At 37.6% G+C, this 18,484-nt stretch overlaps 1 protein-coding gene across 1 annotated transcript in view; it reads left to right on the forward strand.

The window, feature by feature from the left end:
• The first annotated feature begins 1,363 nt into the window (after positions 1-1,363).
• The window catches only part of LOC122086537 (cleavage and polyadenylation specificity factor subunit 1), a 64,828-nt gene continuing 47,707 nt past the window's right edge, over positions 1,364-18,484 (forward strand). Inside the window, exons 1-4 of the mRNA XM_042655438.1 lie at positions 1,364-1,923; positions 6,852-6,998; positions 9,446-9,599; positions 13,446-13,581. Coding sequence (XP_042511372.1) covers positions 1,604-1,923; positions 6,852-6,998; positions 9,446-9,599; positions 13,446-13,581 — 757 coding nt within the window. The 5' untranslated portion in view covers positions 1,364-1,603. The remainder of the gene's footprint in view (positions 1,924-6,851; positions 6,999-9,445; positions 9,600-13,445; positions 13,582-18,484) is intronic.

The raw sequence follows: 18,484 nt of genomic DNA on the forward strand, positions 1-18,484 counted from the left end.
GGAACTAACAAGCTCCACCTTGATATTTGTATAAAGGAGTCAATCTTGATTCTTTCTTCTAAGCTCATTGGCATCCTCTATAATGTAATCAATATTAGAATCAAGGATCAAGGCTTTATAGCATCTCTTCCCATAAGGAAGAGGTCTCAATGCGTATTTGTTTTTCCCATTTTCTATGTTGCTCCAATCGTCCACACCTCTACCGCTCAACTCCATTATGAGAAGAAACAAAAGGAATCACACTAGGTAAAAGAACAACAATCGAAGTTGAAGTAAATTTAGTCATTCTTAGTTGAAACCTAGAGACAACAAATTTAGTCATGGCAAATGGCATAGAAGGGTAATCACCTACATTATCATGTATTTAGGGTTCCTATGCCGTTGTTGATTTGTCACTGAAGTGATGGTTTGTAGCGGAAGGTTGCAGATAATTAGGGTTATTCGGTAGTTGGGGAAGAAGAAAAGGGGTAGATAATTTTGGGATTGGGTTGAAAGGGTAGAATAAGTAATTCACAAAGAAAGGGTATTTTTGTCTTTAAAAGAATTCAACCACTTGACGTCACTACTTAACAATTTCTAACTAACATAATAGGTACAAATGTAAACAAATGTAATTAATTTTTAATAGTATGGGAGAAAAGTGTAATTTTATGAAAAACAGGGATAGTCTTAATATAATTAAGGTTTTCAAGGGGGGTTCACCATAAATTTCTATTAAAGGAAGGGGCGCCAATCAATCGATTTGGACTATTTTCCGTGTGAAAATTGAATAAAATCAAAACATGAACCAATAAGGGTGCATTGATTTGATTATACTTTCTCTTATTGATTTGGTCTCAATTTGTATGTAAAAAGTGTGAAGAAAAAAAGTGTATTTTTTAGGAGTTTCAGGCTGGTATCAGTCTCTTATTTGGTTATATTGGTTTCAATCCATTTTTTAAGTTTAGTTTAGTGCCCTATTGGTTTTGGTATGGTCCAGTTTGATTTAATCTCACAAAACACCAGTTTGAAGCGTGATTCAATTTGTTTTGACTCGGTTTGATTTTTTCATTTTTTTTAATAATGAAAAAGGATGCTTCATGATAGTGATCATAGCCCTCAAGACAACTAGCCGACTCGAGCAATGATGGATTGAGGGCATTTTCACCACTAGGCTACCAACCCCATTGGGGATTCGATTAAATTTATTTCCATTGATTCGGGATAGGGTTTGACAGTGAATTCACCACGTGATGTTAGTGCTGGTTTGAGTTTTGGACGTCTACCGCTCTCTCACCAGAATTCAAAATTAAAAAAAAAATGGATTTTTCTATTCTTTTATTTTCTTGATATCCAAACATAACCTAACGGCAGAAAACGTCATTTCTCCGCCAACGGATCTCAGGCGACTGGCTTCAGGGCTTAAGCAGGGTTTATTCCATTCCTCTTTTATTGGTAACTAGGGTTTATTACATTCCAGAACACAATCTTCAAGATTATAACGGCATCGATCAGACACAGTCCGCCATTCCCTGCTACTCTAAGCATAAGTAATTAAGCGCCTTCTTCGTTCTACAGATTTGAGTTTGAGCAGATATCTGAAACCCTAAGAGTACTTGCAAAAATGAGCTACGCGGCGTTCAAGATGATGCACTGGCCGACCGGAATCGAGAACTGCGCCTCCGGATTCATTACGCATCGTGCCGATGTGGTTCCAGAGATCCCTCCGATCCAAGCCGACGACATGGAATCGGAATGGCCGGCGAGGAAAGGAGTTGGGCCTGTTCCTAACCTCGTCGTAACTGCTGGTAACGTTCTCGAGGTGTACGTCGTCAGAGTGCAGGAAGAGGATAACAGAGCTTCACGGCCTCCTTCGGAAGCGAATCGTGGCGGTGTCATGGCTGGAATTTCTGGCGTTTCGCTTGAACTAGTCTGCAACTATAAGTATTTTCCAAACTCCTGCCATTTTATTCATTCCCCTTCCCATGCGTTAAATGTTACTATAATATAGTAGCTATAACCGCCATTGATAGTATTGTGTTTTCAATTGACGAGAAGAACTTCCGTTTTTCTGGCATTAGATTCTGGCTATTTATTCCATACTCATAGGAATCTGATAGGTGAAGAAGAGTTCTGAGTTTTTGTTTCAGTGGATTTTACTCGCTGAAGGAAAGAACTTTCCGGTGCAGCTGAGGAATTACAGGACCCTTGCTTCGTTTGTTTTTTTTTTTTTTTCAGCGTGTAGTGCACATTTTTTTTTGGAAGTCCACTGTTGGTGAGTTCACCCTTGTTGAACAAAGTTTTATTATACCTGTTCCCCAAAGAGTACTTTCCTCATGGGAACATCTATTGAATCTGCGGGTTGTAGAGGAGGGGATGAAGGAAGTAGTGAATTCATTGACATCTTGGAGTTTCTGGAAGGAGGAGGGGATGGAGGAAGTAGTGATTTCACCAAGGGTTACAAATTTTTGGAAGAAGGAGGGGGGGATATAGAATGATGGAGAAAAGAGAACAATGTGTGTACTACTTCATGTTCTTTATTTGCAGGTCTTTTGACATCCAATGTCACTGGTGAGAGTTGGTGGAGGCGGAAGATTGTTTCCTGTAAGGAGCAGGTATCTTCTGGGATGAGTCATGGGGAGGATAAGTGTGAGGAGAGAGAATAGAATGATGGAGAAAAGAGAACAATGTGTGTACTACTTCATGTTCTTTATTTGCAGGTCTTTTGACATCCAATGTCACTGGTGAGAGTTGGTGGAGGCGGAAGATTGTTTCCTGTAAGGAGCAGGTATCTTCTGGGATGAGTCATGGGGAGGATAAGTGTGAGGAGAGAGAGAACCCCCCTCCTCCTAGAGGAGTAGTAGAAAAAAGAAATCTGATTTAATACCTCTAATTGATGCAGCTTCAGAATAAACCAGTTTCAGTTATGCGAACAAATATTTATGATTACCCTAGAAAAGAAGTGAGCCTGAACATTTTCAACTTGAAATTCCTACCTTAGATATGATTAGAACCTTCAAAGTGCCAGTTTAGAGCCTGTAAATTGTATTATAACAGAAAGTCAGCGAGACCATAGTGCTGACAGCAAAACAGTGACAATAGTTAAATGAATTATTTTAATTTATTATTCAATTTCCGACTCTTCCATGCCTTCCGATAGCTCATGAGGGTTATATAAGATTAAAACTTCGGATCCAACTTAGTACCTCTGGTCTTGGGAAATCAAAGACAAGAAAAGGAAATAATAACTTTTAAAGACCATTTTCCCCCCTTATCGACTTTACAATTCTTGAGAAAAAAACACTTTATTTCACCAAAATATCAAATCACCCTCTATGTGGCTATGTCAAAAAATGGTCATACCTCAACAAACTTAAAAACATTCTTTTCAATTTACTTGTTTTAAAAGAGTGTCGACAACTTGTTGGTGATGCAATTAATTGAAACCTGCCTGAGACAAGAAACTTATATTTCAAATAACCAATTTGGTTTTATGCTAGGAAGATAAACCATAGAAGCTATTTATTTGCTTAGGAGACTAATGGAAAGATTTAGAGAATGTTAGAAGAATCTCCATATGCCCTTTATTGACATTGAAAAAGCTTATGATAGAGTCCGTGGAGAGTTAATTTTGCAAGTATTAAAGAAGAAAAGTTTTTTGAGTAATATGTGGACATAGTTAAAGATTGTCAACCTGGGTGATATTCAGATATTGCTTGTAAAATGGCCTTTTCATGATGTTATCCAACGGCTAGCAATGGAAGAAAAAATAGTCTATCGATAATTTTTTTGGCATTTGGGCTCCCCAAGAGTTTCCATTATGGCTTTTGATTTGTTCTCAATGGGTCATGGTTTAAGAACTCGGCTGAGATCTCGTTATTTCCAAAAGGCGAGATGGCACAACTAGCGAGGCAGAAAACCGACCAAATCTCGAGCGAGATTTTGAGATCTCGCTCATATCTCGCCAAATCTCGCTTCTCTCTTTACTTTTTTGAAGAAAAAACACCAAGGAGCAAGGACTTTGGTGCTTTCGCTTAATGATCTCCAATCCTACACTCATTGAAGCTTAAAGAGTAGAGAATATTACCCCCTCATCTACATTTGGAGTTACTTTTCTTATATATGATGTCTTTTAAATTCTTATGATTATGTTGTGTAATGTGTTGATTTTGGAATGTGGATTGTGGAATAGAGCATACTAGCCTAAGATCTAAAGAGTCGGAGACTACTTACATAGCGTAAGAAGTCAAAGTACCATTTTGAGTTTGTTTTTTGTAAATCTGATGTTTCCATTGTGTTTAGAATGGCTAAAATAGGGTAAATACATAGTTTCAGGGCCTACAAAGGCCATATGCCCACCGAGATCTACCATCGAGTCGACGGCCCAAAAATACAAGGTTTCGGCTAGATCTTGCCAGATCTCGTTTTTTTGGGATAGCGAGATGGCTGGCGAGATCGAGTTTTAAAACCATGCAATGGGTTTTGTAGTTATATATGAGGTTGAAACAACTCTATTATTGGTTAAGTCGTTTGGAGATATGGGCAGACAAGGATAGTTTTCTGTTGTAAGGACAGACTAAAGTAGCATTTTTGTGTCCTGAACTCATTTCAAGCCTAAGAGTGTTGAAATGTTGCGACCTGGTGGTCAAGCGATCGAAACAACCCCTTGACATTGTCGGGGTAAGGCTGCATAGTTCTCGCGCCCCTGCCCCCCGACCTCGCACATGCGGGAGCCTCGTGCAATGGGTACGCCTTTTTAGTGAACTGCTCTACTATGCCTCTACCCCTAGGTGAAATTCCTTATTCCTAACATTGATGATCTGGGTTTTCAGCTTTAAATGAATAGTAGGTTTCTTGTTTTTTGCCCATCTGGGATTACTTCTGGGGATAGCACGAACAAATTTCTTTGTGGTAGTCTCAGACAGTGAATATGAAGAAAATGTTAATGACCTGGAATGCTAACTATATTCAAAGGGAGGCAGGTTTACCTACATAGTGTCTTTGTTTATTCATTTTCATTAGTAGCTGGGTGCATGGAACAAATTTGGAGAATTTTTTTTCCCATGAAAGGTTTGGGAGTTTCTGTTTCTTACCATTTATTAATGGGGATAAGGTCTGAACTCCTATGAAGAACTGTTGGCTTAGCTCTCAGGATTTTACAAATGTGAATGAAGCTTCATTGAAGAAGTGGCTGTGGAGATTTGTGGAGGAACCTGACTTGTGGCATCATACGGGCATGAAAACTTCTCTTCTCATGGAACCTGGTATGGAAGAGTTCTATGTGCAACACAAATAAGCTTTTGGAAGACATACAAATACCACACTTAAGGTGGAAAATGGATTTAGTTTTCAGTTTTGCCAAGATATCTTTGTTTTGCTGATTATATAAAAATGAAAAAAGAAACAGGGTCCTCAACCACCAGCATCCTTCACTCCCTGAATTGAAACACTGACACTTACACCACTTGAACCAAAGCATAATGTCAATCCACTCAAAACCCCCCACCCACGAAGAGAACACAATTGGACCAAAGAAAGAGAGAGGTGATGATGAGTTGGTTAGGTGGGAGTGGGGGTGCATAGGGATTCCCTTGTACTTTGATCTAACTGATGCAATAGCGCTATCATGATTGGATCAGTATGACCTGATATGGAAAGCCAGATCGAAGCGAAACTAGCCCATGTCAGGCTTTTGGTTTGATAAAGGATGGTAGGAGTTTATTTGTTTGTTTTGGGGTTAATCTAGTAATTTTCAATTTATTTCATTTTGTATGTGTTGTTTTGTTTGGGATAAATATGTAGGAGGATTTGGTTTAATAGTTTCCTAGTTAGAGACTTACAGTAGAAACCTATTTCAGTTTTTAGTGGAGTCTTTATTTTTCTTTATATGCTTGTAATATTATATGGAAGATACAGATTGAATATGGAATGAGGTAGAGTTGAATTTCCTCACTGTGATGAGTTGTTTGTGTGTTCTGCTCGTCAGAGTTGGTCGATGGCTGCTGCTTTCCCTTCCCTGATATCTTCTCCTTCTCAGGTGTTTCTTTCCATTCCCCTTGTCTCAGGTATTATTGTATGATACACCTTCCCCTTTCATTTTTGTTCATTCTTTTTGCTGCCCTTCCCATTATCGTTCTCCTTTATATCCCTCTTCTTTTATCTCCTATCACTGCTCTGTTCCTGTTCTGAGATTAACAATATTGGCAGCACCTAGGGTGGGTCGGGCTCCAGCTATTCAATCCCTTTTCCCTTGAGGTTTGGGTTAACGGCATAGTTGCCATGGAGAAAAGGCGAGCCAAGGCGTTGGAGGGCTGTTTAAGTGACCGCCTTAAGTCGAACAAGGCGCCTAAGGCGCTTAAATGTTATTTTATTTCCCACTAGCATTATTTAGTATGATACATATACCTTGTATCATAAAAAATCAACATTAAACCACATCAAGTCATCAAAAATCAACAAAGCCACATCAAATCATTAAAAATCAACATTAAATCACATTAAGTCATCAAAAATCAACATTTAGAGAAATGCTATTGTTCTATAATAAGTTTGACTGGTCAAATGATTTTATTTTTACATGAGACTTGATCCCCAACAAACCCAATGTTAAGTGCAGGCACCAAGTGTGAGCCTCCTATGAATATTGTGAATTTTTAGAACCTTAATAAATTGGATACATGTTGAATAATACTGTTCATGTTAGTCTTATGGGGTTGTGGTGACTTATCTCTTAATTTGACCATGTATGATTTGAACGTAATTGCGTGGATCAAACCATATAGAGGTTTTTCCTTCTATTCAAATTTATCACTTAACTGGGTTAGATCAATGTTTTTCTATCATTATATATCCTCCACTTCTTGCTGTCTTAGGCTGCATGGTAACGTGGAAACAATGGCAGTGTTGTCCATGGGCGGCGGTGATGGTAGCAGGAGAAGAGATTCAATTATCTTAGCTTTTCAAGATGCAAAAATTTCAGTTCTTGAATTTGATGATTCAATGCATGGACTTCGTACAAGGTGAGATTGAAGTACAAATTAGTCAACCAGAGCTTTCTTGCTTTGGTTACATTTCTTGTGAAAAATATGGATAAAGAATCGGAAACATAGAGAAAAGATTGAAAGATAAACAAGACATCTTTGTTCACTTTCGTATTTCTCTTTGGTTTTATTAGCTTCAAACTCCTTTAAGGTCTTGGGAATTTTTTTTTCCTTTGGGTTTGCAGCCAGGCTGGAACCAAGTTCAAAACGGAGTTTTAAAATCTTGCTACCTGCTTGATGCAATTGTGAACTACTTTTGGATTTTTAAGTATGATGGGCATTGGCCACAGGAGTATGAATATATCAGTTCAGTTTCACAAGGACTAGTTTCTTGGATTGATAATTTTATGTAGTTTATGATCATTGAGTATCTGCACAGATTAAACTAATAAGAACAATAATGACAATGCCATAAACATTTTATATCATCATTGTCATGGTTGTGTTGGTGGTTGTTATTGTTGTTGTTAATAACAATTATAATAGTAATTATAACAACAACTACAACAACAAGTCTACCATGTAACATTTTTTGTTAATCATTATTATTCCCCCACAAATTTTAGGTCCCAGAAATCTTTAATGAATTTGTTGTCTTATTATAATTTGATTTGAGTTCCAGGGAACTGATATTCGATAGATCTGTAATACTTGACCCATTTCACATTTTGTATCAGCAGAGAAAGAAAGCGAACTTACCAAAAGAATGGAATTATGGAAATGGCTACACAAATTTTCATTCAGTTGATTCTTGCTACAGTTTCTTGGTTTTGATTATTAATAATGCTAAGCTTATGGTTGGAGTAGTCTCGCTTGGATGGTAAAACTATTGTGAAAACGATGCTTAAAATTTGGCCTGTCAGTCATGTCCATTTTGTTTGATACAATATAGAGTGTATTATGAAAATAGTAGATGGTACGATAATTTATGACAATTAACAATCTAGTCCAACTGTGTATTGCATCACAGCCTTACAGTGCCTTGGTTTAAAACTTGTTTTGGCTTCTAAATTTTGGACAAAATTTCAGTACCATTGATGGGTTCGATATGAACTGGGCTCTCCTGATATCATTTATTAAGGGTTTTCAGTTTTTCGGATCATTTCAGCCATTCCAGTCTAGCTTGACCGTTTACGCTGAAATGATCCTTTTCAGTCCATGTTAAGAAATTCTTTAATAGTTTATTGTCGCAAGATTCTAACACACAACTTCTCATATCTACAACCAATCCCAAATCACTATTCCATCCATACCTTTTGTGCTTAATACCAATTTTTGAAAGGGTTTCTGGACTCATCTCTTTTACTGTTGTAATTTGAATCTATTGACCAAAACCCTGCATCTGTTGACCTTAAGTTATTCACTGTGGCACTTTGAGCTAAGGGCGAAAGTGGTCATCTGACCAAAACAACCAAAACACCATGACTGAGAACGATCTTCTCTCTCTCTGATATTTTTCTCTGACTATATAAAACCTTAAGGTTTGAACCTAAACCATGAAATTGGTAGTCTTCTCCATCTCAGATAATCTTTTCCACCATTTGGAAGCTTAAACCTTAGACCATAAAACCCTAAATCATGAAACATTAGACATGAACCTAAATTCTAAACCGCCCTCCAAATGTATGAACCCTCTGTGAATGGAAAGATCAAAGGAGGCAAAATTTCCACTAGAAAGGGAGTAGTTGCCCAAGAATCGCAAGTAGAGTGATGTGGTTGGAAAGAAGTAGACAATTGCATTGGTCCCCGTTGATATTCTGGTGAAGGATGAAGGGAATAAACAAAAATACTATGTAAAATCATTAAAATGATACTTTACAATGAACCGGTGGGTGAAGAGGTCCCATTGAAGTCATTTTGCAACCAGAAAATTCCTCTTTGATATATAATATCTATTTCATGTATCTTTGAATATACCTGAACGCATACATCCACCAAAAGCTCAAAATGAAATAACCATATAATCCAAAAATTTCATTTCGGTCGGCCTGGAATGGCCTCTAAAACAAAATTTACAGTCAAAGCACTATTGCACAATGCTACAAGACAATATTTTGAACCATGCTATATGGTGCTTCGATCGAACTTATTCATAATCTCCCTGTGAATATTCCTCTCCCCCCCCCCCCTCCCCCCAAATTTTTTTTTGGGGGGTGGGGGGTGGGGCTCAAATGACTTTATGAATGATGTCCAGAAGGTATCTTTTGTTTTAGTTTCTTCATGCATGGTCTGCCCTTGATTAATTTTTGCATTTTTCTATGTATTCCTGGAAGGAAGATGACAATTGCAGGAGACAGTTCTTATTAATATTGAGAAGTAGGACATTTCTGTTTTATCTAACGAAAACATTTCTTTTTATTATCATATGTTTTACCTGGTTGGGTATTAATTTCATGATTTACATCTTTTTATTATCCTTTCTGCAGCTCTATGCACTGTTTTGAGGGTTCAGAGTGGAATTATTTGAAAAGAGGTCGTGAATCATTTGCAAGAGGTCCATTGGTAAAAGTTGATCCTTTGGGCCGTTGTGGTGGAGTTCTTGTTTACGGCCTGCAAATGATAATACTTAAGGCTGCTCAGGTGCCTTCTGATAACATGTCTTCTTTCAGAATTTGTTATGCGTTTGAAGGAAATGCCGCAATTTATTTCAATTATGCAACAATTTTTTTTTGCAGAATCCTTCATTTGCTTTGACTTTTTGCTAACTTGCATGGGAGATGCATGGGAAGGAAATTTGACTGTATGGGGCATTTCTAGCTGTATTGCCCCAGTAGTAACGCCTGTCTTGAGTGTCTTCTTATATAGTGTGACACTTTTTTGTTGATAGATTGAACTAGTTGAAATATACTGTTGCCCTGCCTAGAATTCATTTTTTTTTTTTTGGGTGAATAAATAATTCATTACCAAGCGACGAAAGAAAAGATTACAGCCCCTGAAAAGGGGAGGGGGAAGAAGATAGAGACTCAGAGGGAATTACTATTCCTGATGATGGAGCTAGGAAGCTCCTAGAATTCATTTGTTATGGATGGTTAAGCACATGTATTTAGAATTTTTTTATAATTAGCTTTTTGTTGATAATAAAGAAGTATATGGTAGTACATCCTCTGCAAGGTGAACATTGGAATGAGCTTTCGCAGACAATTAGAGATAGAATATGTGGAGATGAGAGTTGGAGGAGAAGAAGAAGAAGTAGAAGAGGGAGAAGGAGAGAAGTCAATGGTATGGTAGAATAGTATGTTGTGAGTAAAACCTCTCTAAGACCAATATATTTACTTCACTAACATATTTACAAGTCGCCCATACCTCCTAAGGAGGGAAAAAGGAAAAAATAAAACATAACATGATAAGCTACTATACTACCCATAGAGCAACATAACTGATATGTCTAACAATTAAAACCATCAAGCATACAGTACAGCTTACAAATGGATGCCATCCCCGAAAACAGCACGCCTTGTTTTGTCGATTCATTGGAGATCTCAGCAGCTAAGGTTTTTTTTTTTCCGCGGGGGGGGGGGGGGGGGGGGGGTTGGACTAACAGCTAAAATTTAATTGTTTAATTGTGGTTTCTTTTTTGATACCTATTTGTTTTGACATTTTGTTGCTTTCGGTGTGGTCTTACCATCATGTTGTAATCTTGTAATTATCTTCTTTTTGCTCAATGAAATGAAATATCATGTTTTTGCTGATTAAAAAAGTACTATTCATGCATATGTATCTTAAAAATGTTTTATACATAAAAAATACTTATTTCTCATGTTAAGTAGTAGTTTCTTTTGTTCTGATGGATTTATTTAATATATCTTCATAGTGAAAGATTTCTTTGATGGATGACTGACTTGTGCTTTAGCCACTTGAGGACATGTTGCCATTCTAGACTGTCTGACAGAGGTAATCCTTTGAGTTAGGCCAACACCCGTCTTGCATTCCCCAATGCCATCAAAGAAGTGAATTTATCCCTTTTAATCCTATGTGATTGTGCCTAATTATCAGTCCATGGAGTGCTTTCCAAGCCAAGAGAAGGCTGAACAACAAAGCAGATTATTATGAATTAGGTTGCTTTTCTCTATTACATATAAGAAAATTTTTGGATGTCAATGGGCATAATTTTTAAGAGTCTCTTATGACTAAATATTATTCCATATGTCTATGTTTTTAAGAGTTTTATTCTCATTTAAAATATGTAATTAGTTTAGTATAATCTAGTCAACTAGAGTTTGGTTAATCACATTGTAATTAGTTTAGTATAATCTAGTCAACCCCATTTAGTTGGTTAAGGCTGAGGTTTGTTGTAGTTAGGAAGTGAACTAGGATGTGAGATTGATGAGCTGCTGGTTGTTGTCGAATCAGTAGGCCGCAACTAGGTGACAGGATGCTTTCTATTGCTGCTGTTTTGGGCAACTACTGCTAATATCATTGATCACTACTTTCTGTTCATGCATTCTTCTTCGAGTGTTGGTCAAATTAGTGGATTACAGGTTTTGTTTTGGTTCTCTCATATAAAGTGGCTGTTTTGGCCAATATTCATCTTTGTTATTTATTTTTTTGAAATTGAACTTGGGTGTGCCTAATTCTTGGATATTCTTAGATATTCCTGATACCTGAATCAAGTCCAATAAATTTATGACCTTTTACCTAATATCATTGTTTTGTTCTATTACTGAGGGTTCTTTATTGGGTCGATTTATGTTTAATCGCTATTTGACAATTGTTTTTCTGTTACTAGGATCGGTTTTCCGACCCCATTTAGTTGGGATAAGGCTGTTTTGTTGTTGTTGTTACTAGGATTGTATTTGTCTTTGACTCTTGAGCCCTAGCTACCAAAATTCTTTCTAGTTGAGAACAATTAAATTTCTCCGAACTAGCCACCGCTTCTAGCCCTTTAGATATTTCCTGAGTAGCTTGCTAGGAGTTGGAAATTTGGATACTGTTAGATATGGTTTCTAAGTTTTCTCCTTTAAAATCCCAGGGCAGTTTTTATCCTGGTCGGGAACTTTTCTTCTTACTTTTCCCCATTGCATTCATAACCTTACTTATTTTCTTTATGTTGCTCTTAGCAGTTAAAATTTTCTCTGCGGTATCAATTATTTCAAGTCGTTTTAGTTAGTACTTTCCTGGTAATAATTTATCAGGAAAGGCTAGGTTCTGAATTTGTCATGTGTCATCTCTAATGTACTAGGACGAAATTGCAACATATTTATTATGGTTCCCAATCTGGATATTTTTGGTGTAGAACATCCCCTGTGGACAGAGTGGGTGGTCCTTAGGACAGGTTTGCCTTATGCACAACACCAGAACTACTTCATTTTTGGATCATCCGATCATGTGTGTTCTCCTTTTTTACTATCTAAGCCCCTATAAGCAGAATAGAACTATTGTTAAGCATTGCTGTCTCAATGTTGTGACTCTTAAAATATAGAAGAAAGTAATAGATCTAAATATAATCCAAGTCTCAAGAAATGTCACAAGGAAAAGCCAGCTTCATCTTGAGTTCCTGACTTGCATCAGAGCAGATACGAGTTATTGGGCCCTAACACTGCCAATAGCAGAAAAATATCCTTGTGCAGGCCTACAGATGCACTTGCGCATTTGGCGTCAGAACCTCCTCTGTGATTCCTCCCCTCCCTCTTGGCCTAGTTGAGCTCCTTCTTTCCTTGGATCTCTGCCAACAACCCAAGCCCATCACCTATCATTATTATTTATTGTTATTCATATTACATTCCTGCTACTATCCCAATACTATTCTACATGGAAAGCCAAATCATCACCTTTTAGAGAGTCAAGAGTCTGGAACAATATGGTCTGGAGTCAAAAGAGCCTCCCGATGTTCTGTCGACACAACTCTTATCCCATATCTGAACATTCTACTTGTCGTGTTTGTTGTGAAGGCCCTGAAATATCCCTTCTTCATGTTTAAGTAACAGAAAAAACAGCCACTTAGTAAGTCAAGTCTTACTGTATTATCAGTAATTCTTTTCCATTTCTTTTTGGACCTTCATTGTTTGAAGGGCTTTGCTAACCTTCACAGATATGACTTCACAGGTTGCTCACTTGCTTGTATGAACACATCACACACGGGATTCTTGGTATGGGAACCCATAAAATAGAGGGGATTAAAAATAAAAATTTTCTCAGGTGATTGGGTCTGTAAGGCTCATGAGGCTCCAAGCTCACAGAATCTGTAAAGTTAGCATTTTTGTTTGTGATGGTTACAAACAGTGAGACATCACCATCTTAATTTGAAGGTGGTCTACTTATTTTATCTTTGGTCTGCATCATAGTGGACAATTTTTTTCCAAAAAATGGGGCTTAATTTACTGATAAGTGAAATGAAAAAAGGGCATCTTTGTTTTCATGAATAAACTTGTCTCCAGAGGTTTCTTCCATTTTGATTATTTGGTCTTCTTAATTTTCTTGTTTTTTTAGGCTGGTTATGGCTTAGTTGGTGATGATGAGGCGAGTGGTTCTGGAGGCACAATATCTGCTCGAATAGAGTCATCGTATGTGATCAGCCTACGTGATTTGGACATGAAGCATGTGAAAGATTTTACATTTGTACATGGTGAGGGAAATTTAGCAATCATCCTTTGTTGACCATGTACTTAAACTTAATTTCTATTTATCATTTGTGAGCGGATATGTTATCGGTAAATATGAGAATGGTTAGATCTGAAGCTGTTAAACTTGGGAAGTTTAAAGAATTTCCTTGTGTATGGCTTTCGTGCCACTTTCAAAAAAGGGTGTAGGGGAATGCAATTAAAATTGGTTACATATTTGAAAAGTTAATTTGCTATTTTGCTTGGAGAAACTGATGTAACTTTATTTTTGTGGTCCCTATACATCTATGATAGCTTTGGCTATCGTTGCTTGTGATTGATAATTATTTAACAATTGATTTCCATTTTTTATTACATTATTCTCCATCCAGTTAACTTACTTTTTTGAATAATTTTTTGTTTTTTATTGCCAAAGAGGGAATTTTGTCAAATTTTGAATGTCAGTTATCTAAGTTGTCTGCTAGGATGTAGCAGTGCACGAATAAACTTCAATTTGCTTGTGTACCTACATTGGATCATTCATGGATCCATGATATTGTTTGGGAATGAAGTGTATGAGTTCTTTGGGGGCCGGGCACATTAGAGTGGTCCTGTTATAATCTTTTGTTTGATTTAGTTTCTCCTAAGTTAAGCGATGTGGAATTTCAGCAAAAAAAGAGGACGAGCCTTTTTTTTTGGGGGGGGGGGTTTGGTTCACTTTCTTGGTCAAGTTAGGCTTAATTTTGAATGCCCAATGGGTTATGTGAGCCATAGGCTTTGTATTTTTAGTTCTCTATTGTAATGGGCCAATTCTTTAAGCCCAAATATTAGAGATTTATATCCTATACGGGATTAAGCAGTAACTTTCTTGGTCAAGTTAGGCTTAATTTTGAAAGCCCAATGGGTTATGTGGGACATAGGCTTAGTATTTTTAGTTATCTATTGTAATGGGCCAATTCTATACGCCCAAATATTAGAGATTTGAATCCTATACAGGGTTAAGTGGTATCTTTCTAATTTTTTTAGGAGCTAGAGGCTGGGCCTCGGTGCAACAGTAAGGTGCTTTATTGCAACCTGGTGGTCACATGGTCGAACAAGGAAACGGCTTATCCACAAAAGGGGGGGGTAAGGATGCATAGATTTGCCCCTCCCAGACACTGCAGTAGCAGGAGGCTCGTGCATTGGGTATGCCTTTTTTTTTTCCTTCAATTTGTAGTAGTCTAGAACTCTCTTGCTTCTGCATGAAGAGCAACTATTTTCTTGTAATGTTGCAAATTTATAGTAAAAGGAGTAGGGGGATCATACTACCCCAACGATTTAGGTAAAAAATATTTCTCAATGGCTTTATGCTGTTATTCTTTGTAAGATGCAAGATGCACTATGGGGTGCAGTTTGCAAAGTGAGAGGCTTTGCATGGTCGGTGATATGCTGATCCAGGCTTGAATGATATGTTCAAGTCATATCCCCTTCCCTTATCATTTCTTCTTCCATTCAAATTTGTTTCCATGCATACAAGTGGTGTGATTGTTCTCTTTGATTTAGTACTGTTGGAAGACTGCTGAAGAGGTGTTCCTGCTGTGCTACATATCTTTATTACATTTATAGTTTTTGTTGATCAAATACATGCCTGCAGTTCTCTGTTTCTGCCATTATTGAACTGTGACTTTGAAGGTCTGTTAGAACAACATCTAACCATTGGGATGGTGTGAAATTTTGAAGACTTCGACTGATTGATGTAGATCACAAGTTCCAGCCCAGGTGTGGCCATAGGAACAAGGCCCAAAAACCAGTCCAGAATCGCTGTGGGAGACAGCCTGGACAGGTGTGGCTTTCCTCTTGATTAGTTCAATGGGTCGTGTGTATGAAGAAAGTGGAAGGTCTACCAGATCTTGTGAGCCCCATTTTCTCCATAGCGTGGAGATAATTCAAGGTAATTCCAGTCTTGCGTGGAGTTTAATGAGGAGGATTTTTCCAGATTTCATGGGTCCCCAGCTGGCTGATATGTGGAGAGATTTTAAGTTGGTTACTTGCTTGTTTTTAGAAGATTTTTGAAGAAAATGTTTTTGACAGTTGTAGTGGGCCCCATGGGCAGCTTGTAAGGGAGATAAGTCCAAGACATTGCTATCTTGCGTGGGAATTTTTTGAAGATCTTATTTTATTAGTTTGTATTTCTATTACTAAGGCATTAGTTAGTTTCAGTTGCAAGATTGTATTTAGTTTCCAATTATTGTTATAGTGTAATTAGTTTCTATTTTCATTACTTGTGATTTTGTAAGTGTATTCCGTCCCACGCAAAAGGGATTTTTTAAGGCTATTAATACAAGAGAAGGGGTTGTAACAGCTCCAATGATTTGAGAAGAACGAAAAATATATAGCTTTGTGTTGGAAAAGACTGTGTGATGTAGTAGCTGTGAGATGCAGCAATGGTGAGAGGGTGCGCAACGGTGAGACACTATGGGTGAGAGGCCCAGGACTGAGTTTATTTCACAATTGATTCTTTGTGTTCGTGTTACTGTTTTGAGTTTTCTACATAATTGGGATCCAACTGAGACCTCGCTATTGTTGCTGGAATCTTTATTGGTCCCTGATTAAAGTACCTTGTTGTTCAGGGACCAATACTGAGACCTCTCTAATGCACAATTGATTGAGATGTTGAAGCAGTTGGCGGAGCGTATGACTAGAATAGTGCACCTCCTAGGACTGATATTACTATGAAGAAGGTGAAGCCAGAAGTTCCATACTTTGCTGGACGGACGAACCTATATCTATTCCTTGATTTGTTAGATTCTCTAGTGGAATATTTTGATTGGTACAACTTGATAGAGGAGCAGAAGCTTTGATTTGTTTTCTTACAATTGACTAGTCGTGCAAAAGAATGGTACATAATCCATGAATAGAGGCTCAAGAGTTAGAAGATGCTGGCCTAGGACTTGAGAAGAGATGAAGCACAAGTTGAAGAACAAGTACCTATCAAAACCATAGTTATCACAGCGACTAGGTGATCCAATCGGTAGCAGAGGAAAAAAACACTAATGCGACACCAACAAGGTGCCTAGGTGTGAGGCGATCAATGCGCCGTTCCAGCAAAGAGCGCCTGGACGCCTAGGCGCTGCCTTGATAACTATGACGAGAACATATCCAAAGAAAGCTCTCCCTTCTACAGGATTACCACCAAAGGTACTTAAAGTTGAAGAGAAGTAATGCAACTGTGTATAAAATTGACTTCACAAGTTGGATAGTGTTGGAAGTCTGACACCAACAATGTTAAGGCGAAGGTTGAACTCAAATTTACATTGCCAAAGGAAATTGAGAGAGCACTAGTCAAAGAAAAGGAACCTGAAGTTGAAGATAAAGTTGATGTGACCACAGTGAACTATGGTGATAAAGAAGAGATAGTGCTTGAAGCCTTAAAGATGGAAGATCAACAAGTAGAAAATTCTACTGAACTTATTGATCTTTACTGCTGGAAGTCACCATTGAGGTTGATCGCAAATCATAACACTTGGAATTTAGTGCCTTTGCCACTAAGGCTTGCTTTTATGATGAGTTTTTCAGTGATGACATCAAAATCCATCAGAAGGTACAAATTTCTGTGCATACCAGAAACGATGCATCTAAAATGGCCAGCTGATGTGCACTGATGAATCAGGGAGTGCAAGGAGGGAAATATTGTTTTGGTGCCCCTGAGGAAAAGAAGTTCCAAGGGGCTTATATCATAAACTTGTGGATGAAAAGTTTGGGACATGCAAGATATGAAAGTAGAAAGTTTAGCCACCTACGTCACTAAACTTCCTAATGAATTACAGACCCGGCCCTCTTTTAATGTTTCTAATTTTGATGCTTTTGAAGGGTTTAATTTGCATGGAGACTAATCTGAAACAGCTATCCAAAGGTGCATTCAAGACATATTATAGATCCTTGATGTGAAGGAAGTGACATTGCTGGAGTAGGGCTGAAGAAGATGATCGGCCCTGATGACTTTGCTAGGTTATTCAATCTTACTCAATATAGCTGAGTCCTTTCAAACCTGGTGGGTCTGATGCTGGAGCCTTTGAAACCATAGATTTTGAGTCTTTTTTTATTGTTCTTTATTTTTGAATTTATTATCTGAATGTGTATAATATTCAATATATGGAGGTAGTGATAATTAATCCACAAATATTTTGTTCACGTAATATTTTTGTAGCTTCTAATGTTATAATCATAGGGCTATTGTAGATCTGGGTCAATAAAAGAATAATATCGGCCTGCAGACAGGCATTTTTTATAAATGTTTTATTCTTCTGGAACAGTTATTGTGGGGTTTCAGGTGCACCTTGCCTTTATCATAGATTGCTGCTGCTAGTGTTGTTTAATACTGTTTATTTTGTTCTTTCCCTTGTTATTCTTGGATTTTGTGTCTTCTGTTTTGCTTCGATTTCCCTTTTTTCTTGGATGTGTTAGAAATGTATGATAGCTTTGCTATGTTCCCTTGGGAAATGGGTTTTGAGGAATTTTCTTTGCGAAGGAGCTTTCACTGGCCTGGAGTTTTGCACATGTCAGCTTAGGGGGAGGCAGAAAAAGACATCAGATTTGTCTGCATCCGCTTTATTTACATGTAATTTTTATCTGAATAGTACTACGTAGGAAATGCTGTTTGTGTCTCATGTTTTTGTTGAAAGAAAGACATTAATTTTTGTTAATTCAAAGGGGAATGCGGCTTGTATGGTCACATGATGCAGATGACGGGTGCAATTGCAGCTAACCTAAAGGGTCCCTCATTGTCTGGATTGGCCTCATAGTCCCTTTGTATGGCCAGATAATGATGGATATGTAGCCAGAGTATTAATTGGGATTTTTTTGGGATATTTGCTTTTCAACATAGTTACCAAGGCGAGAAGGCGATGGAGGATGGTAAAAAAGTCAAGGTGACACCAACAAGGCGACCAA

The sequence above is a fragment of the Macadamia integrifolia genome, chromosome 8 (genome assembly GCF_013358625.1).
Source record: "Macadamia integrifolia cultivar HAES 741 chromosome 8, SCU_Mint_v3, whole genome shotgun sequence".
In the NCBI taxonomy this organism is placed as follows: Eukaryota; Viridiplantae; Streptophyta; class Magnoliopsida; order Proteales; family Proteaceae; genus Macadamia; species Macadamia integrifolia.